We start from the raw sequence: 24,148 nt of genomic DNA, 5'->3' as shown, positions 1-24,148 counted from the left end.
TTTTTTACTGTCTCCGTGGTTTTGCCTTTTCCAGAATGCCATGTGGTTGGAATCCTACAGTATATAGCCTTTTCAGATTGGCTTCTTTCACATAGCAATATGCATGTAAGATTTCTATAAGGTTTTGCATGACTTAATAACTCATTTCTTTTTAGCACTAATATTTTACTCTATGGATGTGCCACAGGTTATTTATCCATGCACCTACTGAAGAACATCTTGGTTGTTTCCAAAGTTTGCCAATTATGAATAAAGCTGCTATAAACATCTGTGTGCAGGGCCGGCCCGGTGGCATAGCGGTTGAGTGCACGCGCTCCACTACTGGCGGCCCAGGTTCGGATCTAGGGCGCGCCCTGACGCACCTCTTGTCCGGCTGTGCTGAGGCAGCGTCCCACACACAGCAACTAGAAGGCTGTGCGACTATGACATACAACTATCTACTGGGGCTTTGGGGAGAAAAAGGGAAAAAAAGGAGGAGAATTGGCAATAGATGTTAGCTCAGGGCCGGTCTTCCTCAGCAAAAAGAGGAGGATTGGCATGGATGTTAGCTCAGGACTGATCTTCCTCACAAAAAGAAAAAAGAGAAAACATCTGTGTGCAGATTTTTGTGTGGACATAAGTTATCAACTCATTTGGGTAAATATCAAGGAGCAAGATTGTTGGATTATATGGTAAGCATATGTTTGGTTTTGTAAGAAACTGACAACCTATCTTCCAAAATGGCTGTACTAATGTGTTTTTTTAAAATGGATTCCTTAGGAGTTTGTATATCATGTCCTCTACAAATAGCAATAATTTTACATCTTCCTTTCCAATCTGGATGCCTTTTATTTCATTTTCTTGCCTAACTGTCCTGGCTAGAATAGTAGAATGTAATAGAATAGAATAGAGATGATGAGAATATTAGTGGTGAGTGGAATTGAATAGAATAGAATAGACATGGCAAGAGTGGACCTCCTTGTCTTGTTCCTGATCTTATGGGGAAAGTATTCAGCCTTTCATCCAGTTGAGGATGTTCCCTTCTATTCTTAATTGTTGAGTATTTTTATCATGAAGGGGTGTTGGACTTCGTCAAGTGCTTTTTCCATGTCTGTTAAGATGATCATGTGGGTTTTGTCTTTATTCTATTGATATATTATGTATCACATTAATTGATTTGCAGATGTTAAACCAACTTTGCATTCCTGAGATAAATCCTGTCTGATCATGGTGTATAAAATCTTTTTTTTTTAATTGATGTTTTAATGGTTTCTAACATTGTGAAATTTTGGGTTGTACATTTTTGTTTGTCCATCACCATATATATGACTCCCTTCACCCCTTGTGCCCACCCCCCACCCCCACCCCCACTGCCCCTGGTAACCGCAGTCCAGTTTTCTCTGTCCATGTTTTGGTTTATATTCCACATATGAATGAGATCATACAGTGTTTGTCTTTCTCTTTCTGGCTTATTTCACTTAACATAATATGCTCCAGGCCCATCCATGTTGTTGCAAATGGGACGATTTTGTCTTTTTTTATGGCTGAGTAGTATTCCATTGTATATATATACACCACATTTTCTTAATCCAGTTGTCAGTCGAGGGACACTTAGGTTGCTTCCACTTCTTGGCTATGGTGAATAATGCTGCAATGAACACAGGGGTGCATAAGCCTCTTTGGATTGTTGATTTCAGGTTCGTTGGATAGATTCCCAGTAGTGGGATGGCTGGATCATAGGGCATCTCTATTTTTAATTCTTTGAGGAATCTGCATACCGTTTTCCATAGAGGCTGCACCAATTTGCATTCCCACCAGCTGTGTATGAGGGTTCCTGTTTCTCCACATCCTCTCCAACATTTGTTGTTTTTTGTCTTGGTGATTATAGCCGTTCTAACGGGCGTGAAGTGGTATCTTAGTGTTGTTTTGATTTGCATTTCCCTGATGATTAGTGATGTTGAACATCTTTTCATGTGCCTATTGGCCATCTGTATATCTTCCTTGGAGAAGTGTCTGTTCATTTCCTCTGCCCATTTTTTGATCGGGTTGTTTGTTTTTTTGTTGTTCAGTTGTGTGAGTTCTTTATATATTATGGAGATCAACCCCTTGTCAGATGTATGTTTTGCAAATATTCTCTCCCAGCTGGTTGGTTGTCTGTTCATCTTGATTCTGGTTTCATTTATCTTATAAAAGCTCTTTAATCTGATAAAGTCCCACTTGTTTATTTTTTCTTTAGTTTCCCTAGTCTGGGTAGGCATGTCATCCGAAAAGATTCCTTTAAAACCAATGTCAAATAGTGTGTTGCCTATATTTTCTTCTATGAGTTTTATAGTTTCAGGTCTCACCTTCAGGTCTTTGATCCATTTTGAGTTAATTTTTGTGAATGGCGATAGCACATGGTCCACTTCCATTCTTTTGCATGTGGCTGTCCAGTTTTCCCAACACCATTTATTGAAGAGACTTTCCTTTCTCCATTGCATGTTCTTAGCACCTTTGTCGAAAATTAGCTGTCCGTATATGTGTGGTTTTATTTCTGGGCTTTCAATTCTGTTCCATTGATCTGTGTGTCTGTTTTTGTACCAGTACCATGCTGTTTTGATTACTATTGCTTTGTAGTATGTTTTGAAGTCAGGGATTGTGATGCTTCCTGCTTTTTCTTTTTTCTTAGGATTTCTTTAGCTATTCGGGGTCTTTTGTTGCCCCATATAAAGTTTAGTATTCTTTTTTCTATTTCTGTGAAGAATGTCATTGGGATTCTGATTGGAATTGCATTGAATCTGTAGATTGCTTTAGGTAATATAGACATTTTAACTATGTTTATTCTTCCAATCCACGTGCATGGGATATCTTTCCATTTCTTTATTAAAATCTTTTTTATATGTTGCTGGATTTGGTCTGCTATTTGTTAAGTATTTATTTTTATTTTTATAAGTGGTAAAATACACGCAACATAAAATTTACCACCTTAACCATTTTTAAATTTACAGTTCAGTAGCATTAAGTATTCTCACATTGTTGTGCAACCAATCTCCAGAATTTTTGGATCTTGCAAAACTGAAGCTCTATACTCATTAAACAACTCCCCATTTTACCTTCTCCTCAGCCCATAGAAATCATCCAACCACCATTCTACTTTCTGTTTCTATGAATTTGACTACATCATATAAGTGGAATCATACAGTATTTGTCTTTTTGTCAGCTTATTTCACTTAGTATGATGTCCTCAAGTTTCATTCAAGTTGTAGCAGGTGTCAGAATTTCCTTCCTTTTTAAGGCTGGATATTACTCCATTGTATGTATATACCACATTTTGTTTATCCATTCATCCCTTGATGGACACTTGGGTTGCTTCTACCTCTTGACTATTTTTTTTTTTTTTTTTTTTTTTGTGAGGAGATCAGCCCTGTGCTAACATCCGCCAATCCTCCTCTTTTTTTTTTTTTTTTGCTGAGGAAGACGGCTCTGGGCTAACATCTGTGCCCATCTTCCTCCACTTTATATGGGACGCCGCCACAGCATGGCTTGCCAAGCAGTGCGTCGGTGCGCACCCGGGATCCGAACCAGCGAACCCCGGGCCGCCGCAGCGGAGCGCGCGCACTTAACCACTTGCGCCACCGGGCCGGCCCCTCTTGACTATTTTTTTTAATATTTTATTTTATTATTATTTTTTTTGTGTGAGGCAGATCAGCCCTGAGCTAACATCCATGCCAATCCTCCTCCTTTTGCTGAGGAAGACCAGCTCTGAGCCAACATCTATTGCCAATCCTCCTCCCCTTTTTTTCCCCCAAAGCCCCAGTAGACAGTTGTATGTCATAGCCGCACATCCCTCCAGTTGCTGTATGTGGGACGCGGCCTCAGCGTGGCGGGAGAAGTGGTGCGTCGGTGCGCGCCCAGGATCCGAACCCAGGCTGCCAGTAGCGGAGCGCGTGCACTTAACTGCTAAGCCACAGGCCGGCTTCCACGTATTGACTATTTTGAATAATGCTGCTATCAACAAGTGTGTACAAATATCTCTTCAAGACCCTGATTTGAATTCTTTTTGGGTATATACCCAAAATAGAATTGCTGGATCATGAAGTAATTGTATTTTTAATTTTTTGAGAAACTGCCATACTGTTTTCCATAGCTGCACTAGTTTACATTCCCACCAACAGTGCACAAGAATTCCAGTTACTACCCATCCTCCCCAGCACTTGTTCTTTTCTTATAGTAGCCTTCCTAACGGCTGTGAGAGCAAGTTTTTGACAGCCTCATCTAATCATCCTTGTTGTAAACAACTGCTTTCAATGTAATTTCTCTAGCTCTTTCTCTATGTTTCAGCTAGTTGGGGGCTATTATTGTCTTTCATCTTCTTCTTAACTGATTCACAATGCTTATCATCTTCTGTGCTCAACTCAGAGATGAGCGACTGTCTCATAATTCCCTGGAGTGTGTCAGTGGTACTACTGTGGCTTTCTCATAGTGGATCCCATATAAATCCTCACAGGTAAATATGTTGGAAATAAGGCTGTCACCTGAGGTGAAATATGCACGAGGCTTGCTGTCCTGCCCTCAGAGGCTTGTAGAAGACACTACTAAGCTAGGAGTGAAGTCTCCACTGTATTATGATATCTCTACTGCCTGGGGGCTGCTGGCTCCACTCAGGGCTTTTCCAGCCCCTTAGGCACCCCGACCTTGAACATTTGTGTGTCTCCCTCACTAGGTTGTAAGCACCACTGAGAGCAGGTACCCTTAGAGCCGCCTCTTTCCCGTCCCTAGCGTTATGTTTGGAGACGTCATGTTCCGTCACATCAGACATGGACAGCTGCAGGCGCCCGAGGACTAAACCTTGGGTCAAGCCCAGTGGAGACCTGAGAATCAGGAAGGCTGTCGAGAGGAATGTAACTTCCGTTGCCTAGAGACTGTTGAGCTCCCTGCTCTATACCCAGCTCCTGGACATGTGCTCAACCCAACTGGAGCTCAATAAATGTTTGAACGCCGTTCAAGTCCGGGTACAAAGAGGCAGGGAGCCCCAGAGCAAGGCGGACAGGGTTCTGACGAGAGTGGGGCCGAGCGCCGGGCCGCGGAGGAGGGCAGTGCTGGGGGCTCTTGGGCAGCAGGGCTGCGCCGCTGTCCCTTGACACGTGCCGCCCAGCACAGCGCCTCGCACCGAGCAGGTGTGCGCGCTCCGGGCTCGCTGTGGCTCTAGGAAGGAGCCTGGCCGCACGCTACAGCCGGCTTCCTTCAAGCTGGAATGATCCTCCGAGACCCAATCACAAGAGGTGCGCTTTGCTTTCTGCCGCGGGTCACCCAATCACCGTGCACGGGAGGGAGAAGGGCGTGAAGCTCAGTGGCGCCGTTATGCTTGAGGCTGAAGAGTTGATGGCCCGGGCGCCGCCGAGCGGTGGGTGAGCGTCTCCGGCGCCTCCACAGCACCCGAAGGCACTTTCCTGTGCTCTAACCTAGATCCATGCAGGACCCGTAAGAATAACATCGGAGCGTTTTCATGGCCGCAAGAGAGGCTGGTCCCGGCGCACTTGGAGCCTCCTCAGCGGCGCTCTGAGTCCAAGGACCGGCCGGGTTCGGTCCCGCTGCGTCCATGATCCCGGGCCCGCCGGCGCCCCGAGGCGAACCAGGGGAAAAGCGCCGGACTCATGGCGCCGCCTCCGGACCCTCTCCCCGCCGGCAGGCAAGGGGAGGCCTTGCCGGGGCGAAGGAGGCCGGGCGCCGTGAGCTTCGCGGACGTGGCCGTGTACTTCTCCCCGGAGGAGTGGGGGTGTCTGCGGCCCGCGCAGAGGGCCCTGTACTGGGACGTGATGCGGGACACCTACGGCCATCTGGCCGTGTTCGGTGAGGCCCGGCGGTCTCCTTCAACCCCTTTTTGAGGATGGGGACCCGTAGGCTTCGGCTGGGACGCGCCTAAGAGTGTCTATTGTTGGGGAGGGTCTTCTCTCTTAGGGTTCAGGAGGCTGTATCCCACCCCTGCAGAGGAAGCACCTTCTCTAGGCTCCATTCTCTCACCCCGTCCGCTCTTGGCCTCTTCTCCCCTAGGATTTGCAGGCCCCAAACCCGCCCTCATCTCCTGGATGGAGAGAAAGAAGGAGGCGTGGAGCCCAGAGGCCGAGAATCCCGAGGAGAGGGCGAGGAGGCGCCCAGGATCAGCGATAGGTGAGGAAAGTGGAGCTGAGCTGGAAGTCAGCCTCTCTTAGGAGTGATACGGGCCGGCCCTTTTTCCCAGCAGCCCTTCCCCACACACATCCTTGCCCACAGGCCCCTGTTGGTAAGAGTCCTCTGAACCTTCTCTTCCAAAGTCTCCTTTATCAGACTTGGTGGCTTCCTTGGGTCAAGGATAGCTAGGCAGGAGGGAAGAGAAGTTGGGGATAGGATTTGTTAAGCCTTCCTTTTATGTGTGCCCAGAGGGTCTGCATGCCTCAGAAACGGGCCAGAAGTTCACTTAGTGAAGTTGAGACTGTTGGCCCAGGTGGTGACTGCTGTTTTTATATACACTGACCTGCTGTTGGTTCCAGTGCCTTGGGAAATCTCTGTCCCTACTGAAATGCCCACATTTAAGGGCTTTAACATGCCAGGTGATTGCTTATTTCTGACAAGCTGTACTATCCGTCACCTTCTGACAAAACTACAGTTTTCCAAGCCCTAGATGGGGAAAAAAACATAGCATCTGCCCATAGAATGGGGAACAGCTGCCTTCGATGCGACTGTGGGTTCTGAAACAAGGGACTACACCAGAAAAGCAGAGACTGCCACTCCCTTCACATACATCTACCGTTCTGAGAGAAAGCATAGGTATGGTGATGCAAGCACCTGAGTCTTCAGTTTCAATTTTCTTGTCTCTTTAGAAAGCAAGAAAAAGAATGAACTGAACAACAAAATAGGGGCCAAGGAGCTGGAGGATGCCCCTGTGAGGAACGGGCCATCAGTGAAGGCCAGGCTGGTCCCTTGCTTCAGGGACTGTGGCCACCCACGCATTGCCTCAGGTGCCCACATACACAGGACCAGTGCACTCAGACTCCCAAGAGGCCCTACTCATGCCTGGACTGTAGCCGTTCCTTCAGCTACCCCTCCCTCCTAGCTAGCCACCAGCGACTCCACTCTGGGGAGCGGCCCTTTCCCTGTGACCAGTGTGGACGTTGCTTCCGTCAAAGAGGCAATCTAGTCATCCATATGCGTACACACACAGGGGAGAAGCCCTTCTCTTGCCCAGACTGTGGAAGGCTCTTTGCCTACGCCTTGATGCTAGTCAGACATCGGCGAATCCACTCTGGAGATCGTCCATGTGTCTGTGGGCCTTCTGGGGTTCAGTTCTCCCAGAGGGCTCACCTAGTCCAGCACCAGCTGCTCCATAGAGGGGACAAGCCCTATTCATGTCCAGATTGTGGCCGCTGCTTCCGCCAGACTGGGGCACTGGCCATCCACAGACACAGACATGGTGGGGAGAAGCCATACCTGTGTACTGAGTGTGGGCACTACTTTACACACCCTTCCCTCTTGGCGATCCACCAGCGCACCCACACTAGGAAGAAGCCCCATATCTGTTCTGACTGTGGTCGGGGCTTTGCCTACCCCTCCCTCCTGACCAACCACCAGCGGGTCCACTCTGATGAGCGCCCCTACCCTTGTGCCCACTGCAGTGCCCGCTTTGCTCAGCAAAATAACCTGCTCCAGCATCAACTCATTCACACAGGCGAAAAGCCCTATGAGTGCCCTGATTGTGGCTGCTGCTTCCGGCAAAGTGGCTCCCTGGCCATCCACAGGCGCACACATACAGGGGAGAAGCCCTACTCCTGCCCTGAGTGTGGGCACCGATTTACCTCTTCCTGTGTCCTCAACAGCCACAGGCGCATCCATTCTGCTGAGAGGCCCTTCCCTTGTCCCCAGTGTGGGAAAACCTTTAAGTGAAAGAGCGCCCTGGAAGCCCATCAATGGATCCATTGTACAGGCAGGACAAGTCGGAGGGATGACAGACCTCTGTCACAACCCCCAGCACAGGTTTCTGTGCCTGAGGCCCAAAAACCCTCAGTACACTTCCGGCATTTTCCAGATATGTTCCAGTAGTGTGAGTGTCTGAGTTAAGCAGTGTGAAGGAACTAACGTTTTAAGATTCTCCCTCATCGGTATGGGAAGGAGGTGCAGAGAGGGCAAGGGACAGGAGAGGGGAGAAAAAGGGAATCAATCGAAAAGGAGATGGCGGGAGCTGAGCCACATCTGGAGTCTATCAGAGACCTGGGAGCAGAGAATAGAGCTGAGAGGGAGGACACCCAGACTGAAGAATCTGCCAGAGAAACCATGAGACTGCTCCAGTCCTCTGCTGACCTTTCGGCTCCTGGTTTCCCCCTAACTCTAGATCTCAGGGGAACAAATCTCTGATCCAGTCACCCAGCTTGGACCAGGGGCCATAATGTAAGAGGTTTTGTAAGAGGATTATAGGTTTTGAACCAGTTTGTCTCATGTTCAATCTTGGCTCCTCCCTTGCACCATCAACATCTCTCTGACTATAAAATAAGTACAAAAATACTACCCCCAAGGTGGTTGTGAGGATTAAATAATATATACTTAGCCAAAACTGTCTAGTACAATACTTTTCACAGTGTATATCCTCCAAGCTTTGCACAGTTTTTTGAATACTGAGGACAGCCTTACCTAATCATCCCTGTGAAAACAACTGCTTTTAATGTCATTTTTCTAGCTCTTTTCCATGTTTGAATTAGAAGCTATTATTGCCTTTTTAAATTTTCATAACTGATTCACAATGCTTATCTTTTTCGGTGCTCAACTCAGAGGTGAGAGACTGTCTCATAATTCCCTGGACTCTGCAGTGCTACCACTGTGGCTTAGGCAGCCAGACCTTGTACATTTGTGTGTCTCCCTCACTAGGTTGTAAGCACCACTGAGAGCAGGTACCCTTAGAGCCGCCTCTTTCCCGTCCCTAGCGTTATGTTTGGAGACGTCATGTTCCGTCACATCAGACATGGACAGCTGCAGGCGCCCGAGGACTAAACCTTGGGTCAAGCCCAGTGGAGACCTGAGAATCAGGAAGGCTGTCGAGAGGAATGTAACTTCCGTTGCCTAGAGACTGTTGAGCTCCCTGCTCTATACCCAGCTCCTGGACATGTGCTCAACCCAACTGGAGCTCAATAAATGTTCGAACGTCGTTCAAGTCTGGGTACAAAAAGGCAGGGAGCCCCAGAGCAAGGCGGACAGGGTTCTGACGAGAGTGGGGCCGAGCGCCGGGCCGCGGAGGAGGGCAGTGCTGGGGGCTCTTGGGCAGCAGGGCTGCGCCGCTGTCCCTTGACACGTGCCGCCCAGCACAGCGCCTCGCACCGAGCAGGTGTGCGCGCTCCGGGCTCGCTGTGGCTCTAGGAAGGAGCCCGGCCGCACGCTACAGCCGGCTTCCTTCAAACTGGAATGATCCGCCGAGACCCAATCAAAAGAGGTGCACTTTGCTTTCTGCCGCGGGTCACCCAATCACCGTGCACGGGAGAGAGAAGGGTGTGAAGCTCAGTGGCGCCATTATGCTTGAGGGTGAAGAGTTGATGGACCTGGTGTTGCGCAGAGGACCCTGTACAGGAACATGATGCGACTCACCCATGGACACCTGGGCGCGATCAAAGACGTCCGGCCCACCCCTCCTCGCCCTTTTTGGGATGTGGGAACCATTCAGCTTCAGTTTGGAGGCGCCTGAGTGTGTCTATTGTTGGGGAGGGTCTTCTCTCGGAGGGTTCAGGAGGCTGTACCCCACACCTGCAAAAGAAGCACCTTCTCTAGGCTCCATCCTCTCAACCGTCTGCTCTTGGCCTCTTCTCCCCTAGGATTTGCAGGCCCGAAACTCGCCCTCATCTCCTGGACGGAGAGAAAGATGGAGGCGTGGAGCCTGGAGTTCGAAGATCCGGAGGAGGGGGCGAGGAGGTGCCGAGGATCTGGGATAGGTGAGGAGAGTGGAGCTGGGCTGAAAGTCAGCCTCTCTTGGGAGTGATCCGTGGCCTCACCCTTCTTTTTAAAGACCCCAGTTGTGGGGTGGGCCCAGTGGCGTAGTGGTTAACTCAGTGCGCTTGGCTTCACCAGCCTGGGTTTGCAGGTTTGGATCCCCAGTGTGGACCTACACCACTCATCAAGCCATGCTGTGGTGGCAACCCACATACAAAATAGAGGAAGACAGGCACAGATGTTAGCTTAAGGCCAATCTTCCTCACTAAAAAAAAAAAAGAAAAAAAGAAAAAAAAAGAAAGACCCCAGTTGGTAAGAATCCTCTGAACCTTCTCTTCCAAAGTTCTCTTTCCCAGACCTGGAATCTTCCTTGAGTTCAAGGGTAGCTGTTCCTGCTGGTCCCGATTGCGGGTATTGGGTGAGGCAGCTGTGTTGGGGATTGAGGTCTTTTGCTCTCTTTCTGCTGAGTACCTAGAGCATTGCTGTCCAATAGAGCTTTCTTCAATTAGGGGAATGTTCTATATCTGTGCTCTCCAACATAGAAGCCACTGGCCACATGCAATGTGGCTAGTGTGCCTGAGGAAGTGAATTTTTAATTTTAATTAACTTAAGCCTAGAGGATCTGCATGCTATACTTCTGACTGGCCTTGGAGAGGGGCCAGAAGTTCACTTAGTCAGGTTTGTTGGCCTCCCTTTGTCTCTCAGGGCATATCCTGCCATTTGAAGCTGATTAGAGCCCTCTATATAAAGAATTTAATGACTTGCCACCTTCCAATTAGGATGGAAACAGGTGTTTTTGTGTACTCAAAAGGCACCGAGGTCTCCATTTTTTGAGAAATGTTTCCACCGAAATGCTCACATTTAAGGTCTTACCAGGGAGAGGTGTCAGCTTACCTCTGAAAAGAATTTGGCCCTTCCTTATGAGAATACTGTACAGTTTTGGAGGCCCTGAGTGAGGAAGAAGGGATGGAACTTTTTCTCAAAATGGGAAACTTGTGCCTGAGGCAGGTGGGGCATCTCTGGATGAGGGATTCACACTTGCACCTTTATACCTTGGATGATCAGGCCCCCAGTCTCAGATGCTGCTCCATCTCCATATATAACTGCCTGATTCCCAGAGAAAGATAGCTGCGGTGATCCAAAGCACCCTACAATCCTTGGTTCCAATTCTCTTGTCTCTGCAGAAAGTGAGAGTAAAGAAAAGAACAGAAGGAAGAAATGGAGGTCAAGGAACTTAAAGCAGCCTGTGTGAGAGAGACGCTACCAAGTAAGGTGTGGCAAGACCCCCCTGGAGTAATTGAGGGTCCCAACTACAGAGGGTGTGGCCAGATATTGCCTCAAGGCTCCTCAGCCACAGGACAACAGTGCTCTCAGGCTCCAAAGAGGCCCTACCCATGTCTGGGCTGTTGTCTTCCTCCTGGCCCACCACCAGCAGGTCTACTCTGCTGAGCAGCCTTTCCCTGTGACAGTATGGGCGCTGCTCTCTCAGCGTAAGGAACTGCTCCAGCATTAGCTCATCCATACAGGCGAGACACCCTTCCCCTGCGCCCAGTGTGGCTGCTGCTTTTGAAGAAGTAGTGCACTGGCCACTCAAGTAAGGGAGAAGCCCTCTGCACGTCTGGACTGTGGGCAGTGCTTTGCCTTCCCCTCACTGTTAGTCAGACACAGGCAGATCCACTCTGGTGACTGTTGCCATGTTTGTGGGTCATGTGGTGTCCACTTTTCCCAGAGGGCTCACCTGGCCTAGCACCAGCTGCTCCACACAGGGCACACCTGTTCCGACTGCAGCCACCACTTCCACCCGAGGAGGCCCTGTATATCCACAAGTGCAGACATACGTGCACAGCCTGTGGGTGCCACTTTGCACACTCCTCCCTCTTGGCCAACCGCTGGCTCATGCACTTGCATAAGCACTACTACCCTTGCCTACAACGTGGCACTCGCTTTGCTCGCCAGGAAAACTTGCTCCAGCATCAGCTCATCCACTCAGGAAACAAGCCTTACTGGTGCTGTGACTGTGGACGGTGCTTCTGCCAGAGGCTCCCTTGGCCATTCACAGATGCACACACACACAGGTGAGAAATCTTACCCCTGCCCAGAGTGTGCCATCTGCTTCTCCTCCTCCACCCTCCTGCTCAGCCACTGGCGCATCCACTCTGATGGGAGGCCCTTTCCCTGCACTGAGTGGGAAAAGCTTCAAGAGAAAGTATGCCCTGAAAGCCCACCAGTGGATCCATCAGGCAAACAGGGAGAGCCAGAGGTGTGGGAGACTGGGCAGTGCCTGTGCCAGGCTCCTGTCCTTGGGGATCAGGACCTCCCAGCTCACATCCACTATCTCTCAGATGAATTCCAGGAGTGTGGGTGACCTGGGTCTGATGCTGTGAAGTTGTTTATGATGGAAGATATCCCTTCTCATTAAGTGTTGGCCATGCAGAGCGAGCAAAAGCAGGAAAGACGGGAAGAAAGGGGGAGATGTACAAAGTGACAAGGTCTATAGGTGCAAGTTCCCCTTCAGGGAGCAGGATATAGAGGTAATCAGAAATGTACCAGTGAGTTACCTCACTCAGAAAGGGACAGGTTGGAAGTGGACTAGGTGACTCTGTTAAGAAAAGGTAAGACTCCTTCATTACTCATTACCCTCTCCCAGGACTAACACTGCTTGCCCAGGTCTGGGTTTGGTTTTTTTTTTTTTTTTTTTTTGCTGAGGAAGATTGGCTCTGGGCTAACATCTGGGCCCATCTTCCTCTACTTTTTTTATATGTGGGATGCCTGCCACAGCATGGCTTGATAAGCAGTGCACAGGTCCGTGCCCGGGATCCGAACCTGCGAAACCGGGGCCACTGAAGTGGAGCGTGCAAACTTAACCATTATGCCACCAGGCCAGCCCCCCAAGTCTGGGTTTATGGTGTGATGACATCTTAGGCAAAGGTTATGTTCCAGTCAATCTATAAGGTGAACTCTGTGTGCTATAATCGAAGGCTGCACTTTCAGGCACTTCCTCACACTGAGCGTGAAACAAGAACAAATCTCAAGGCCTTTCACACAGTTGAGAGGTGCTAGTGCAATGCAGAGGACATTCCAGGTTCAAATCTCATCCCTGCCTTTACTAACAGGTTTTGGACAAGCTGCTCAACCTTATGATAACTGATATAAGGATAATCATCCTCATAAGGACTCTGGAAGGTGAGTTTCAACTGATCATCTATATCAACGTGCCCACAAGGTGGCACCTGGTACTTAGTTGGCCCTCAATATCATTTCCCTTTACCCCGAACAGGGTGCCTTTGGTCTTTATGTGACCTCTTGGTGTTTAGACCCCTTGAGTCTTCTCCACCCTTCTCTGCAGTGGGCAGTCTTCCTTCAGGAGGAGCCCCACTTGTCCCTGTGCCCAATATGGATCCAGGGATTTATACAGAAAGGAGCAAGGGGCTCTGCTCTCACATTAAGTTTTGAGTGCTTCTTTCTCCAAAGGGTTTCCCTATGGTTAAGAGCATCTGACTCTGCCTGATTCCTAGGTCCTGCCTTAGTGGCTCCCACCAAGATGATGGCAAGCCTGGCCAAACAGGGCCTTTACAGGCTATGGCCAAAGGGCTAGGTTGAGATTGCACCTTCAGTCCAGCCTGCCTTCCCACTTCCTGGATGTGGGAAGAGGGCTCAGCACCTTCTCACCTCAATATTTAATCATCTTCTTTCCGGTTCAATGTCAGCATCTTCTCCTTGTTCAGTTGATAGTACATCATTACCATTTAGGCAAAATGTCCACAGAGGAAGTCTGATTCCTGTCCAGACTCCTCTATTTAGTCACTTTCTTCCTCCCTAATGAAATGGTTTGCTATCCATTTACCTTTTTATTCCCTTAGCAGCCTAAGTTTACATTCTTATTTCTCCAAACTGAATTATGTGTAGGAAGAAAGAGTAGGCACAAAGCTATCAGTTCGTCTTGCAAACTACCAGAGTAATCTTCCTAAAACATTCTTGGAAGGTTGTTCAGTTCTCTAGACTTATTTAGAGCTCCCCAATGTACAGGATGAAGCCCTCCAATATCTGGTGCCAACCTACCCTTTCAGTCCTTCAGTTTTACCATAAGTGTATCTTGTACTACATCAGAAAGTATCATCATTCCCTTCACAGTCAGAATGTCCAGAATTCTTGGCTTTGTGCCAGAAACCTTTGCAGCCAGAGAATTCAGCTGTTTATTCACCAAATGTATATTGAGCACCAGTGCTCTCCCTAAATCCTACCACTTCACAGACCAAACTCATTTCCCACCTGATGCATTGATCCAGAAAGTCATTAGGAGGAGGGACTGTCTTATTCATTTTGGCAATCTTGAAATTCCACCCGCTCCCCCAGGAGTTTGTTCAATAAACAGTCACTATCCTTAAGACTGAGTAGAACTCAATGAATGTTTACTGCAGTTTTTTTCTACCTTCTCTGTTCAAAAATCATCTTCCTTAGAATGTCTCATTGCCTATGTGATCTTGTGGCTTCCTGTCATATTGTTTTTCTTTATTCCCTACAAGCTTTGGGGTAGTGTTTTGCCCATGTAGGTGCTTTAAAATATTGATTAATGGGTTGGAGAGATGGATGTGTATGTTACCAGCTGAAGAAAGAGATGTAGCAAATGGTATATTCTCCTGCCCCCAGATCCCCTGGGAGATAACACTGAACTGGTGAAACTGCACCACAACACTTACACAGAAGTGGGGACCCATGGAGTGGGTGCTGACTGCTTCCATCAGCAATTTTCCTATGCCTTTCACATACATGCTTGTATGATTGTTATTATTAGTTGTTATGCCTCACTAGTCTGTAAATTCCATCCAGAGCATGGCCCATGACTTATCTCTGTAACGCTGCTTCTCCGTAACTGCCCAGCACTATGCTTTGTACATTGAACAAATGTCATGTAAAAATGAAGTATGGGGGGAGATGCAGAAGATTGAACCTGAGAAGACACCAGGAGCTCAGGTGAATTCTTGAGTTAGCAAGTAAATCAGGATGGTGCGAAGGAAGGGTGCTGAGTTCAGTGGTATGAATCAAGGCCCTGTCAGCCCCGGGTTTAAATCTTTGTTGCTTCTCCTTACTAGCAGTATCCCTCTGAGATTTGCCTCATCGATACAACCGGGATGGTAACCATCACCTCATACAATGATAGCAAAGAATAAATAAGATGAAATGCGTCACATGTTGGGCATGGTGGCTGCGCACCGGGAACGCTAACGTTAATTCCCTTCCCATAAGTTACCCACTATCCAAAGCGAAGGCTCCTCTGAGAAAGCCACGGAAAGGAACCAGGGTAATCTCAGCCCCGGGTTGGCCAGAGTGGCTCCGTCGCTCAAATCCTTCCCTCCCTCAGCCAGGCAGCGCCTGCCAGAGAACAGGGGCCCGTTACTAACCCCAGGCCAGGCCGCCGCTTCCCGCCTCAGAACTCACGGCAGTCACCCGACACCGAGGGTCCAGCTTCCTGCCCTTACGCTTCCGTTGGCTTCGTTCAAACAGGCCGCTTTCACCAGCACCCAATCAGAACGCTCGATCTTCGGCCGCCGCCCAATGAGCGCGTGTAATGGGGGGGCGGAAAGGGCGTGAAGCCCAATAGCAGCGCCATCACACTTGAGGGCAAAAAGGTTAGGAAGCCGGCATGGCGCTCCGGTCAATAAAATCGATAGCTGGAAGCTGCCTGTGTTCCAGGCACAGGCGGTGCAGCAGCAGCGCCGCCATTTTCCCCGAAGGCATCTTCCGGTGCCTTTCACCCAAGTTCGGACAGGAGTTTCCTGAATAACAGCGAAAGGTTTCCGTTAGCCCCGCAGGCGCCCGACTCCGCTTCCCTCCGGACCTCCCCAGGCACGCTCAGTCCCGGTCCGGCGGGGCTCCCAAATCCCGGGGTCCGCCAGTGCCCGGGGACCGAGGCCGGGACGAGGAGGGCCGTGGCGCTGGCTTGTCGGGCCCAATGGCTCCGCCTTCGGCTCTGCTCTCCGCGCGGGGACCAGGAGAAGCCGGACCCGGCAGGAGAAGGGGAAGGAGGCCGAGGGCAGTGAAGTTCGCGGACGTGGCTGTGTACTTCTCCCCGGAGGAGTGGGGGTGTCTGCGGCCCGCGCAGAGGGCCCTGTACCGGGACGTGATGCGGGAGACCTACGGCCACCTGGGCGCGCTTGGTGAGACCTGGCCCAATCCGCTTCTGCGGGGCCCGAAGGGATGAAGAAGCTTGGGGGCGGGGGAAGGGCCGAGAGTCTAGAGTGCCCAGGGTCCAGGCCTGCGGCCAGGTTGTGTCAGGGGAGGAGGACGGGGGCTTGGCAGGAGATGCCACGGGGTAGATATTACCCAGCGTCATCTATGAGCAGAGCCTCTGACTGGTTCTCCTTCCCCAGGGTGCGCAGGTCCCAAACCAGCCCTCATCTCCTGGCTGGAACGAAATACCGAGGATTGGGAACCAGCTGCTCTGGATCCGCAGGAGTGCCCAAGAGGGGTAACAGTCCAAAGAAGTGAGTGAAAAATGCCCATGGAGGGCCTGCAGCCTCTAATGACTCAGTCCAGAGTTTTGGAGGCCAGGGGGACCCATGCTGTAGTGCTCCAGTTACTGTGTTCATTTTCCCAACTTCAGGGTCTTGTCTCTGATGGTGGCGGTCGGTCCACCACACAAAGAATCACATGTCAGTTTGCAAACTAACTACCTGCAGTTCTCTATTGTGTGAATCCATCAGTGAGCTTTGAAAAGAAGCTACTCTCCTGCCTCCTTCCCAGGATTTCTGCCCCCATCCTCCTTTGAATTGCACTCTGACTGAGATTCTATACTTTTCTGAGTCTTCTGTGTTTTGGTTAAAGGGATCTAATGGGGAACTGCTCCTTGGGGTGCAGGGGCCTCTTTCTGCCTTTCTGGCAGGATGACCCTGATAATTGCAGGAATCTGTGCACTCTTCTCGGGATCAAGCAAGGCTCTGATTAACTCACAGAGGCAAATGGAACTGGCTGGGCTGGAGTTTCTGTGCCAGATTCTCTCACACCAGGGCTGTCTTTCTAAGATTCAGATCTGACCATGATATTTCTTTGCTTAAAATCTTTCAGTTTTTGCCAAGGCAGGTCGTCAAATGGCTGTCAGTTATATTTAAGTGACTTGGGGAACTTGGTAAAAATACAGATTCCTGGACCCCATCCCAGAATTATTGATTTACTCTTATGGATGTTTAGGAACTTGTATTTTTTCAAAGAGTCCCAGTTGATTCAGATGTATGTTTAAGTTTGAGAACCATTGGATAAAATACAGTTCAAAGTCCTTATAGCAGTAGTTCTGAGTGTGGTCCTCAGACCAGCAGCAGCAGCATCACTCAGAACATGTTAGAAATGCAAATTCTTGGGGCCAGCCCAGGGGTGTAGTGGTTGAGTTCAGAGCACTCTGCTTTGCGGCAGGGGTTCGTCGGTTTGGATCGCAGGCGGGGACCTACACCACTTGTCAGCCATGCTGTGGCAGCGACCCATATACAAAATAGAGGAAGATTGGCACATATGTTAGCTCAGGGCGAATCTTCCTCAACAACAACAACAACAAAACAAATGCAAATTCTTGGGCCCCACCCTAGACCTGCTGAATCTAAAATGGGGAGTAGGGCCCAGCAATCTATTTCATTAAGCCCTCCGAATGATTGTGATCACAACAAAATTTGAGGGCCTTATGGCTTAGAGGGCCTTATGATCTAGTCACTGCCAGCTCATACCTCATTTGTTTCCACTTCCTGCCTTACATTTATCTCTTCAAAAACTTAATTTTTAAAGTCAGCTTAATCTCCTCTGACTTCTCCCTTCCCTGACACCTCCAAGCTGGGTTAGGGGTTCTTGTTAATACCCTCCATATTTCCCTAGTTGTATGTCACACTTGGCCGTCTGTGGCACTAACACCCCTTGAAGACGGCCTGAGTCTATTTGTCTAGTAACCTGTAATACTGTAATAGGCAAGAGTAGGAGCCCCGTATTTGTTAAATTAATTTCTCCCTGTGTCCCTATAGAAACCAGAACCAGAAAGAAGAATGGAGAGAAGGAAGTGTTTCCACCTAAGGAGGCACCCAGAAAGGGGAAGCGAGGGCGGCGGCCCAGCAAACCCCGGCTGATCCCCAGGCAGACATCTGGGGGCCCCATCTGCCCTGACTGCGGTTGTACCTTCCCTGATCACCCAGCCCTGGAGAGCCACAAGTGTGCCCAGAATCTGAAAAAGCCTTACCCTTGCCCAGACTGTGGGCGTCGCTTTTCCTACCCATCCCTGCTGGTCAGTCACCGGCGGGCACACTCTGGTGAGTGTCCCTATGTTTGTGACCAGTGTGGCAAACGTTTTTCCCAGCGCAAGAACCTCTCCCAGCACCAGGTTATCCACACAGGTGAGAAGCCCTACCATTGTCCTGACTGTGGCCGCTGCTTCCGTAGGAGCCGGTCCTTGGCCAATCATCGGACCACGCATACAGGCGAAAAACCCCACCAGTGCCCTAGCTGTGGGCGTCGCTTTGCCTACCCCTCACTGCTAGCCATCCACCAGCGCACACACACAGGAGAGAAGCCCTACACCTGCCTAGAATGCAACCGCCGCTTCCGCCAGCGCACCGCCCTAGTCATCCATCAGCGCATCCACACTGGCGAGAAGCCCTACCCGTGTCCAGACTGTGAGCGGCGTTTCTCCTCATCCTCTCGCCTGGTCAGTCACCGGCGAGTACATTCGGGGGAGCGTCCCTATGCCTGCGAGCACTGTGAGGCCCGCTTCTCCCAGCGCAGTACACTGCTCCAGCACCAGCTCTTGCACACAGGCGAGAAGCCCTACCCCTGCCCAGACTGTGGACGTGCCTTCCGGCGGAGCGGCTCCCTAGCCATACATCGCAGCACGCACACTGAGGAGAAGCTGCACGCGTGTGATGACTGTGGCCGCCGCTTTGCCTACCCCTCGCTACTGGCCAGTCACCGGCGCGTTCACTCAGGCGAGCGGCCCTATGCCTGCGACCTGTGTTCGAAGCGCTTTGCCCAGTGGAGCCACCTGGCTCAGCACCAGCTCCTGCACACTGGGGAGAAGCCATTCCCCTGCCTCGAGTGTGGCCGTTGCTTCCGCCAGAGGTGGTCTCTGGCCGTCCACAAGTGTAGCCCCAGGGTTCAAAACTGTAGTGCTAGATCTGCTGTAGGAGGGACTAGCCAGAAGGGCGATGCCCTGTAGAATGGGAAGGACTGTATAAGTGCATTTCATTTCATGGAGGGGCCCAGAGAAGGCAAGAAGAAGCCCCAGGCCATACAGGGCAGAGTCAGAACTAAAAGCCAGGTCTCGTGCTACACAGACCTGAACTTGAGTATATTCCACCACACTGGCTGCCTTACTATGTGTGTCTAGAACAGACAGTCCCATTAGGAGAGGCAACATCATTTGGTTAAAGTTTTCCAAGCTTCCTATCCTAAAAGAATTTCTGTGACTATCAGGGCTAAAAGTTCCCCCCAGCTATTTTAGGGGCTGCTTTTCTAGTTTGTGCATATAGGGATTACCCATCCCCTTGCATGCAGTCAGAAAAATCGCATTTATAGGGGGGCAGGATCTTCCTCTACTCTGCTTTCCTCCATACTAGGTTTAAACAAACCTGGTTTAGCCCCATTTTACAACACTCCTGCCACGTGGTCTTCTACCATTGCTTTAAAACCTCCTTTGACAGGGAGCTCACTACCTCACAAGGCAGGTTATTTCATTGTGGGATAGCTCTGATCTTTGGAAGGCTGTTAGGAACCACATTCTCCTTCCCTGTAAGCCTGGCCCAGAATATGTTTAATACTTATCTATGAGGCAGCTCTTCAGATAACTTAATCACAGCTACTTTGCCCCCACATTTTCAGGTTCAACAGCATTAATTTGGTCAATCATTACTTAAAGACAGGGTTTCAATTCCCACACATGATCTCTCCAAATAGGTGCTGGTTTTTCAATGTCCCTTTTAAGGGGTCATACAAAAATAAGCCGGCACCACAGTGTACACTATACACCTTGTCTGTACTGTTTTAACAGTTCTAGATTGGATTTGGGGGCAGCAGCACTGTACCAGGGGTTTCTTGGGTTGCAAACACCTAAATACCTAAGTTTTTTTTAAAGCACATGCTGTGAAGCTAAGTCTTCTGCACCCTATGTTTGGGAAGTTGGTTCAAGTTGGGTGTGGGACATAAGCACAGTGAGCTTTGGGAGAAGACTGGTCTTAAGGAAAAGCAGGGGAGCTAGCTGCAAGAAGTAAGAATGGGACCAGCTTGCTGTACTTCACCTGGTGGATTTGGGTAAGTTCCCGGCAGCCAGTGGCTGGAAAATCCTGGAGAACTGGGTCTCACTCCTCCCTGATTCTCATCAGAATAAGAAGACATCAGCACAGAGCCTTCCGTGAGTCCTCAGTCAACAGTTTTTCATAAAACAAGTTGAGGCCATTCAAGGAGAGTAGAAAGTTAGGTAATTAAATACAAAGCAGGAAGAGTGTGCAGTCATCAAGTTGTGTTCATGTCTGCCTCCCTCACATAAGCTCCAGAGGGCAGTGGCAGCAATGTGTCTTAATCTTTGATACGCCTCCATGGCACCCACCCAAGTAGGTGCTAGTAAAACTTCACCAAATTAAATGAACACAGCCTACCACTTTGCCTTGGGTAGCTGCACCAAATTTGAATTTCCAGACGTGACTTCTCATATTCCAGAGCTGGAGTGGATCATCCTCCTACCCGTCGCTTCTTCCTTCAGCTCTCCTGATCGCAGCTCCAGGGTGGGAGAGTGACTGGAGAACACAGTGTTTGTCATGACCTCTGTTCTGGTATTTCAAGTTGTATTCTGTCTGTTTCTCCTTGGATGATGAGCTACCCCAAGGCAGGGGTCATACCAGATTGGGTCTCATTAAAATGTCTGATGAATGAATTATGTTCCTTGTGGAATTACTGTTTATAAAATGTAAATCTAGTTCCTTGACTGAGTAGAAATTTTTACAGTTCTGATGGAGACCTGCCCTACTCTAGCAGAGACCTGTTAGATGTCTGCCTAACCCTGTTGTAGAACTGGCCCTACTTTTATCACCACGCTGACCCAACTATTTCCTTACCTAGGAATTTTATAACTTTCTTAGGGCCTGAATTATAACTCAAAACTTGGGAGCCACTGGTGGCGAAGTTCCAGTATGTGGTCTATGGAGGGCAGAGATGAGAAACAGCTTCCTAGGTTCCCTAAGGCACTTCAGTCCCTGGGTCCATTGGATGACTAGCTGTGATCCTGTCCCTATATTCAATGGGTGATCCCAGTATCCTTCCAGTAAATTCCCCCTTCTGCTTTAGGTAGTTTAAATTGAGTTTCTGTTAATCGCAACGAAAAGAACTAATACATAGCCCCAATATGGGTTAATCTCCATCTGCCTTCAGGCCTATATATGAGCTATGAAGGAAAAAAATGGCAATGCTGCTGAGAGTGGCCAGCCATGATACCTTTCCTGATCTCCAACCTCAGCTGAACCTTCAATGTTACTTATGTCTTCCATATACCCCAAACCAGTAAATACCTTCTGCACTAAGAAGACATGAGGTGTCAAATAGGAACTCCAACGTTCCACTCCAGATTTACCAGTGTGACCACTCATACTTACGTGCTTCCATCACACCTCAGGGGAAATCCCCCATATTGCAGTGCTCACCAATATAACTGTGCCTGGATTTCATCTACTTTTGCCCCCTCAGGGACTTTGCTTTATCTATTATTCTTTCTCTCCTCTTAAGTTTTATAGTTTCAGTCTCTTTCTCGTCCACAACACAACACACCTCAGCTAAAATCTGTCTTTAAAAACAAAAAGAAACTTTTTCTCTGGCCTCTGTCCCTATCTCCTATTTTCAGCTAAATTTCTTGAAGCAGTAGCCTACATTCACTGTATCCACTCTGTTTATTCTCTGGCCTACTGCAACAGTACTATAGCCACTTTGTTGAGCATTTATGATGTGCCACGTACTGTGTTAAGCACTTTACATACATTCCAATCTAAGTTTTACAAGAACCCCATAAGGTAGGTGTTAGGAGACGCTCCTGCATGGCTCTCTCACATTGCTACATATCTTGCTAAGTATGCCAAAAATGCAAGGCCCCGCCCTCAACAAATTCTCAGATTTGAGCCAATTCCAGACTTAGAGCCTCACTGAACGAGGGGAGGCTGGGTCCCCTTGATGAAGGACCATGTTACATTGGCAAAACCATATGCAGTAGATCCTCCAAGCCTTTTCCAAATGTACCTGCAGCCATTTGCTGGGCACTGGAGAACCAGATGTTGGATCTAAACTGATTGTAATTCTTGGAAATAAAAAACATCACTGTAGTTCACCAGGCACAGTGGACTCATGAAGATCAGTGCGCGCAGAAAAGGGTTAACTCAGCAGGCCTAAGTTGCTCAAACTGTGCACGTCCCAAAGAAGGCTCATCTTCAGGACTGGCACTTGGCTCACTCTTGGGAAGTAAATTCTGAGCCCTTAGAATATTTTGTCTGATTAGAGTGTTTTTGTATGCTGGAGGCCTTGAGCCACACTGTACCAATCTGACCAGATAAGTTTATGATTTATAGTAAATGGCTGTTTTTGCTCTGGGGGACTGGGGTCTGAGTAGCTGATGTCAGTCACGTGGGCACTCCATGTCTATGTGACTGACCCACAATAAAAACCCTGGACACCAAGGCTCAAGTGAGCTTCTTTGGCTGGCAACAATCTGCACATTGTTACAAACCACTGCTGGGAGAATTAAACGCATCCCTGTGCAACTCTACTGAGAGAGCACCTGGAAGTTTGTGCCTGGTTTCTCCTGGGCTTCCCCCCATGCACCTTTTCCCTTTCCTGATTGTAACCTGTATCCTTTTGCTTTAATAAACCATAACCTTGAGTATACCAAAAAAAGCAAGGCCTTGGCCACTCATTATCCAAGCCATTTCTCAGGGTTGTGTTTGCAGCAAGCAAGCTTGAGGGAGAGGTAATGTCTCTATCTGGGACAAAGAGCAGCTTGCTTACCACTTACTATAAAACAGCAGGTTCCCCAAGTTCATTGTTCTTCCCCTATAATGCAACTCACTGTGTGCCTAGCATCCATTTGGGCTCCTCCATGTTGCCTCTGTGGTCTTAGCAGGCAAAAGGAACCAATGCATACATGATGCTCAGGCTGCTTGTTGTGCCATGAATAAGGTCTTTTGTCTCTGATACAGGAGTCTCTTGTCTTCTGCCAGCATTCATGAAACAGTAACAGACTAACTTGTTAATTTGTAAGTAGGGTAACCTCAAATTGCACACCTGACAGTAGGTGTTATTTCCCTTTAATAGAGGAGGAAACTGAGGCTCAGTGATATTAAATAACTTGCCCAGGATCACACATCTGGTAAATCTAAGGGCCAGGATTCCAAGCCAGGTCTGACTCCAAAGCCAGCTGCTATACAACGTATTACTCCACTGAAACTGTCCTTTAAGATGACTGATGACTTAGTTAACAAATCACTACTTTAGTTTTATCATATTTACCTTAGTTTTCCTACTTAAATTCTCTTATAACTTAACTTTCATGCCCCATATTCTTCTAGTCTTCCTGGTGCCTCTTGCGGTTCCTTCAGGTGTGTACATGTGGGAATTCCTTCCCAGCATTTCTTGGGAAATGTATATGTTTTCCCAAATCCCAAGAACCATCAGTCAAGAAACTGGGAAAATGCAAAAAAGTATTATAATTCTCCTGTGGATTAAAACTTAACAATCAACATAGGAAGTTATTGGTTTGCAGGATATCATCAAAAGCAAGAGCAGGAAATGCTGACATGCAAGGTTGAAAGTTAATGTCAACATATCTGGAAAGGGACAGGAGCACCTAGAAGAAAAGATGTCACAACATAATCAAGTAGTCTTGCTTGTAGCTGTTGCCATGCTATAGGTTTGTGTTCCTGGTCCTGTCTGCTGCTAACCATTAGTCATTTTGCAAATAAATATTATACTCACAGGATACAAATCCTATGAGTGGTGTTCAAGAAATAACTTTGGAAGACAAATAAGTTGGTTTTTAAAATTACTATGGAGGTTTCAAACCTGATTTTTTTTGTGATAAAATATAAAATTTACCATTTTAACCATTTTTAAGTATATAATTCAGTGGCATTAAGTACATTCACGATGCTGCATAGCCATCACTACCAGTTCCAGAACTTTTTCATCATCCCAGATAGAAACTCTGTACCCAGGGCCGGCCCCATGGCTTAGCGGTTGAGTGCGTGCGCTCCGC

The 24,148-nt window shown here is 48.6% G+C and overlaps 2 protein-coding genes across 2 annotated transcripts; both read left to right on the top strand.

Annotated features, from left to right (window-relative positions):
• Positions 1–5,612: 5,612 nt before the first annotated feature.
• On the top strand, positions 5,613–8,064 carry LOC101400997 (uncharacterized). Its single transcript, XM_087449232.1, is given in 4 exon segments — positions 5,613–5,808; positions 6,010–6,126; positions 6,816–6,970; positions 6,973–8,064. Coding segments are annotated over 4 exon segments (1,527 nt in total). The 3' UTR covers positions 8,032–8,064.
• A 7,365-nt stretch (positions 8,065–15,429) lies between these two features.
• Positions 15,430–20,791, top strand: ZNF689 (zinc finger protein 689). Its single transcript, XM_004439435.3, has 3 exons — positions 15,430–16,055; positions 16,269–16,382; positions 17,898–20,791. The coding sequence occupies exons 1-3, from the start codon at positions 15,851–15,853 to the stop codon at positions 19,079–19,081; spliced, it is 1,503 nt and encodes a 500-aa protein (XP_004439492.1). The 5' UTR covers positions 15,430–15,850; the 3' UTR covers positions 19,082–20,791.
• Positions 20,792–24,148: the final 3,357 nt, after the last annotated feature.

Source organism: Ceratotherium simum, chromosome 26 (genome assembly GCF_057802395.1).
Source record: "Ceratotherium simum simum isolate JZ-2026a chromosome 26, ASM5780239v1, whole genome shotgun sequence".
In the NCBI taxonomy this organism is placed as follows: domain Eukaryota; kingdom Metazoa; phylum Chordata; class Mammalia; order Perissodactyla; family Rhinocerotidae; genus Ceratotherium; species Ceratotherium simum.
This window is presented reverse-complemented; position numbering and strand designations above follow the sequence as displayed.